The sequence below is a fragment of the Toxotes jaculatrix genome, chromosome 7 (genome assembly GCF_017976425.1).
Source record: "Toxotes jaculatrix isolate fToxJac2 chromosome 7, fToxJac2.pri, whole genome shotgun sequence".
Classification (NCBI taxonomy): Eukaryota; Metazoa; Chordata; class Actinopteri; family Toxotidae; genus Toxotes; species Toxotes jaculatrix.
In genome coordinates this window covers 8,691,187-8,696,947 of record NC_054400.1, presented here as the reverse complement: position 1 = coordinate 8,696,947, position 5,761 = coordinate 8,691,187, and the positions used below count along the sequence as shown (strand labels likewise).

The window sequence follows — 5,761 nt, the reverse complement described above, 5'->3', positions numbered from 1 at the left end:
ATCGAGGCTCTGCTGCTGCTGCTGATTGCTTATCCTGAACCTTCGGGAGCTGGTCACAGCTTTCCTCATCTCAGTGGACCACGCACCGGACCATTTCCTTAAGTTTTCACGCTGTGCCATATATAGGCTACTTCCCTGCGTCCCGGCAGATTGCGGTTGAGGAGCATAAAAGATGAGCTGCCTCCATGTGGTGCAGGAGGAGAGAGAGGAGTGCTCGCTCGGACGCCTCCTTTGTGCGGCTGCAAAGAAACCTATTTAGTCCCAGGCGGTGGTCTATTCACCAGGCTCACCCTGACATCTGCCAAAAGCCCTCTCTAACCAGCACTGTCTGGAGAAGTAAGAGTAGAGCGCAGATCAATGACTGTCCTGTTAATTGTATAATAGACCTACTTATGGACCTCTGCTAAAGGGGCACAATCGTTTAGGGTCTACCACGTCTAATTTTGTTTGAGCCAAACAGGCCTAAATACCTTTAATTGCGCTCGCGCTGATGAAAAGTCGATGGGAGTTAAAGCGGCCGATCACTTACAGAGCTTAAATCCATCTGTACTCGTTTATTTATTTATTTCCCCGATTTGTTTCCACAAATCACCTGCCATGGGGGAATGGGAGCGATATTCGTTTTGTTTGTGATCCAAGGATGGGAGGGAAGTGGGGCTCTGAGGTGCTGAAAGGAGGCCTGGCGTTATAAGGCTTCTCCTCCTTTTCCCCTTTTATGACCAAAGTTCACACTGTGATCTGTACAAAATACACTCAATCTGCTATTCCTCTCAACAGTATATATATATATATATATATATATATATATATATATATATATATATATATATATATATATATATATATATATATATATATATATATATACTTTTTAAAATATATATATTCAAGCAGTAATCAACTTGATATGTATTTTAATTTATAGTTTGTTTTTTTGTTTTGTTTTTTCCCGTTAATTTGGGGAATGAATCCTCCCTCTCTGAAGCAGGGGAACCACTGTTTGTAAACAGGCTAATTGACATCGTCCAGTGATTTCAAAATTGAGATTTAGATATGGGCAATTATTTTGGAATGGAAATGGAAATTAATGGCAATTTCTGGCTCAAATAACTGTGTGCTCCCGTCTCCTTGAGCAAAAATAAAACAAGCCTTTGCATGAGCTCACCTCCAGTATTTTACATGTATATCTGTCTACAAACAGGAGTCCTGTCATGGCACAGGCTATATGAGATTAAACAAACACATTAAGATGTTTAACGTGGAATAATTTGAGCATGAAAAGCTAATAAATCAGAGGACGGAATGGCAGAGGATTGAATTGAATTGTAGTGTTTCGTGCACGTTTGGGTCTGTGTGCGCGCGAGATTGTGTGCGTGCGTATGTGTGTTTAAAAAAAAAAAAAAAAAAAAGAGGGGGGAGTCACTGAATCGCTGACATTTCCAAGCTCCTGCTCTGATTGGCTCTTATTTGAGGAAGCTCACGGGTTCTTTCAACTAATAAGCGCCTCCCCATCGCTCTAAAGGACATTATAATGCAAGGGACCTCCTTTTTTAACCACAAACCGAATTTTCGTTCATTTAGACGATATATACTTTTTAAATTGCCCCAAAGTTGTAGGATTTTTTTGGAGCGCATTTCGCCCTGGAGCGGTACGCGATGCTCTCTCACGCCGACCTCCTGGATGCTCGGCTCGGTGAGTTATCATCACTAAACTCCGGCCCTAAACTCCAGTGTAAGATTTCAACTTCTACCTTTTGACGTGATAAATAGATTGTGTAGTTAATTATGTTAACAGCTAAGTTGTTTGTTGTTGGTTGAAGTAATTCTTTACAATAATTTATCAAGAATGAGGAATGATCAGATAGTAAAAATTACGGTTTAAAATTACGACTCAAGCTATACAGACTTTGTTATATATATTTTTAAATCAATCCACTGCCTTTATCATAAAGAAGCCAAGCTAATTCATGCAACTCTCATTTAAAGATGCTGTGATTTGCCGTGTGTTTACTCAAAGCCTCTCTCCTCCTCATCCTCTCAGGGATGAAGGATGCTGCAGAGTTACTCGGACACCGAGAGGCTCTCAAGTGCCGGCTGGGAGGTGGGGTGCCAGACCAGGGGCATCCGGGAGACATGGCCCCTGGTTCAGACTCAGTAGAAGGAACCACCCTCCTGCCGGGCGAAGACATCGCCACTGTGGGATCCAACTCTTCCGGCATGTCGGTGAACGGGAAGGAGCAGGAGAAGCAGCAACAGCAGCCGCAGCAGAGCTCCGGTCAGTCCGCCAGCCAGCAGAAACAGAAGCGGCACCGGACGCGCTTCACCCCCGCGCAGCTCAACGAGCTGGAGCGCAGCTTCGCCAAAACGCACTACCCTGACATCTTCATGAGGGAGGAACTGGCACTGAGGATTGGCCTCACTGAGTCCAGAGTTCAGGTAAACACTAGTGCAATGTTGATGTTTTTTTTTTTTTTTTTTTTACAAGGTGCAAACACTGGCGTGTTATGACAGGGTGTGGCTTTGGGTCCACATTTGATCATGCAGCATGATATAAATGTCCAAAAACCATGCTTTAATCCCATCTGGAAGACAGTGAGCAAAATAGGCTAAATTCACAGTAGAAGAGCCGGTGTGAACGATACTTAATGTACTTGAAGCTATTTGTCACTGGACTCCTACTCACCAGGAATTATTTGGCGATTACGTGGTAAGTTTTGGGTACAAATGCCTAGAAAGTCAAAACTAACACCAGTGGATTGACGGCACTGGTGCAGTCTGAGTTTCCTCAACCTATTGCACTACTGTGTAAATTGTCATTAAAGTAACCGAAACATTTATATTTAAACTTTCATTTTGTTAAGGTTCATATACAGTACCTATTCTGCCTCGTTACACTCACATGAAACAAGCACTGTGGAAAAAAAAAAGAACCGTCGATTCGTTCGTGTTCTGATATTGCAGTAACAATTGTTTTTGAAAATATACCGTCAGGCCAATTTTAATTTAAGTGTATGATTCAAATATCCCATAATCTGTTCAAATTTAACCCGACAGTGAGTAATATTCAATTTTAAGAAGACGTGACCCGTCGAATCAACAAAGTCTCTGTCCAAGGTGCTGAAACATTTCTCATGCGGCTAATTAACAGAACCATGTGCAAGTCAGAAATATTAAGCTGCCTTTTACAATTTTCAGGAAATATTGTGCAACGCCACCTGTGGTGACTGTTGTCGGAAATACTGGAATTGAGGGGTGTGCAAGTTTCTTTAATTTGTTTTTGTTCCATTTTGAAATTTGGACGTGCAACAACTGCATAAATAATTTTATATAGGTAGTATTAAGGCTTTGATAATTATCATTGTAAATGATAAAAATAAGGAGTTAATCTAGCTATATAAAAAAATATTATTAAAATATCACTTTAGCAAAATTATCAGGATGGGAATGGGTGGCACTTAGCTTTGCTTGAAGCGGTGAAATTTTAAATCCAATAATTTGTTCTAACAGTTAATACTGACTGAGACATTCAGTGCTTGTTTTTGAACAAGCATGCAGGACCATACTAAGCTCTAATAAACCAAACACATTATCAACCAGTTTCAGTCTTATTTATAACAGTGAACGGGTTATTAACCAGTGATGTGAAATTCATGCAAATTATCCCACTGAAAGCAATAAAACCAGTATAATCATTAGTCACCTTAATAATCAATCCTTTATTCCATCCAGTGCAGGATCCTCGTCTCTCAGTGCAGGTCGGCTCCTGCTGCCTGTTGGTAAACATTAGTGCAAAGGCCTTGCAGGTGCAGCCTTCAGTGGGCGTGTTGGTCCGCGTGCCTCCACAGCGTCTCCTTTAAAATGCTCTATCAGCGACGTCTTAATAGGACTCAAGAATATATTGTAGTTTTTTAATGGAATGAGAAATTGCATTTTCTTTCCCCCCGAGTGTAATGGGTTTGGGCGACGTTTCACGGATGGCTGAGCGGAATGAGAGCGAGATTTCACTTTTAATACGGAGGCATCGACTCACGGCCTCGCGCGCGCATTAATCACGCCCGAAGATGATGAAATCTTTATAAAGCCCAACTGGGGACGCGCGTGCATTTTTTTTTTTTTTTTTTTTTTTTTAGCCGTGTACGTGGATCGGTGTGTTTGTGGTACTCGCGCGCGTGTGCGGATGGGTAGATTTTATTTTCACGTAGATTGTGTGTACAGTAATGCGGGCCATTTGTATTTAAGCCCACACAATATTTAGGGCAATTTTCAGTTAATCTGTTTGTAAATAAGATGTTAGAAAGATAAATTGTTCGACCCACTGCTGCGGAACACAAGTAATAAAACCCCTTGTGATTGCTGCCTTTTTAATACAAAGCGCCTTATATATTGTGTTTTATTTACACTGAAATTCCACACACTGGCATTTTGACTTTTTATTCCACCCAATGCCTCATAGAAACATGTGATAATACGTAGACTGTCGCCGAATGGTTATTTACAAAGGCTTCTTTTGAGTGGCTTCTCTTCGTGTTATAAAAGTTGTATACAAATATAAGTTTCATGGATTACACCAATTGCCACTGAACAGATATCCTGCATTTATTCCCTGTTTATTCAGTTTGCCACAGCTCAGCAATGGTCAGACATTATAGGGTCAGATTTGGCCTAGGCCCCATAACTGTGTTGTTCAAGGACACTGCTTCTATGGAATAAAATACAACAATGATATTTAGCCTTTTTGTATTATTAATATTATATTTACCTAAATGTTCTGTTGCAGCCCTAAAACGTGATGATGTGAGATGTGATTTTAGTGAGATTATCGTGCGTAACAGGCTATTTTTCTCCTTTGGTTACACCAACACATACAGTAGGGACATGCTTCCAACATCCACCTTGCTGCCCATATTATGATGTAATATAACTTTGCACTGCCTCAGACATATGTTCTTCAGTCTTTCCTACTGATGGCACATGATCCTATCTCTCTGCTTGCAGGTTTGGTTCCAGAACAGACGCGCTAAGTGGAAGAAAAGGAAGAAGACCACCAATGTTTTTCGCGCCCCGGGGACGTTGCTCCCAACACCGGGCCTGCCACAGTTCTCTGCCGCGGCCGCCATGGAGAACAGCCTGTGCTCATTCCACGCCAACGACTCTCGCTGGGCCACGGGGATGCCGGGGGTCTCCCAGCTGCAGCTCCCGCCTGCCCTGGGTCGTCAGCCGGGCATGGCGCAGTCTCTGTCACAGTGCAGCCTGGGTCCAGGCCCGCCACCAAACTCCATGGGTCTCTCCAACGGCCTGTCATCCAACGGCTCCGGTCTGCAGTCCCACCTCTACCAGACGCCTTTCCCCGGAATGTCGGCCTCTCTCTCCGGCCCCACGAACGTAACGGGCTCCCCGCAGCTGTGTAGTTCCCCGGACAGTGACATGTGGAGAGGGACAAGCATCGCGTCACTGCGGCGCAAAGCGCTGGAGCACACAGTGTCCATGAGTTTCACTTAGTGACCCTCTCCCAGCCCCACTCTGAGGCTCAAGTATGTTTTTTTTTTTCGTTTTTTTCCTGCTATTTAGATGAACACGAGAGAACGAGCGAGCTAATCAGGCCCGAAATGTGAGAAAATGGAGACTGTATGTGACTTCATCTAGACATAATGACAAAAAGAAAAGGACAACACTGATGGACAAATGGAGGAAAAAAATAACTTGGGTTTGGGGTTATTTATCTTGTTAATTCAAAAGGATTTTATCAACTATTGATGATAAA

The 5,761-nt window shown here is 42.7% G+C and overlaps 1 protein-coding gene across 1 annotated transcript; it reads left to right on the top strand.

The window, feature by feature from the left end:
• Positions 1-1,656: 1,656 nt before the first annotated feature.
• Positions 1,657-5,504, top strand: LOC121184774 (homeobox protein orthopedia B-like). The gene is made up of 3 exons (XM_041042629.1): positions 1,657-1,693; positions 2,042-2,436; positions 4,996-5,504. The coding sequence occupies exons 1-3, from the start codon at positions 1,657-1,659 to the stop codon at positions 5,497-5,499; spliced, it is 936 nt and encodes a 311-aa protein (XP_040898563.1). The 3' UTR covers positions 5,500-5,504.
• The last annotated feature ends 257 nt before the right edge of the window (positions 5,505-5,761 follow it).

Coding starts and splice junctions, on each gene's coding strand:
- LOC121184774 (XM_041042629.1), top strand. CDS start 1,657: ATGCTCTCTCACGCCGACCTCCTGGATGCTCGGCTCG. Junction 1,694..2,041: donor CCTCCTGGATGCTCGGCTCG/GTGAGTTATCAT, acceptor TCATCCTCTCAG/GGATGAAGGATGCTGCAGAG. Junction 2,437..4,995: donor TCACTGAGTCCAGAGTTCAG/GTAAACACTAGT, acceptor CTCTGCTTGCAG/GTTTGGTTCCAGAACAGACG.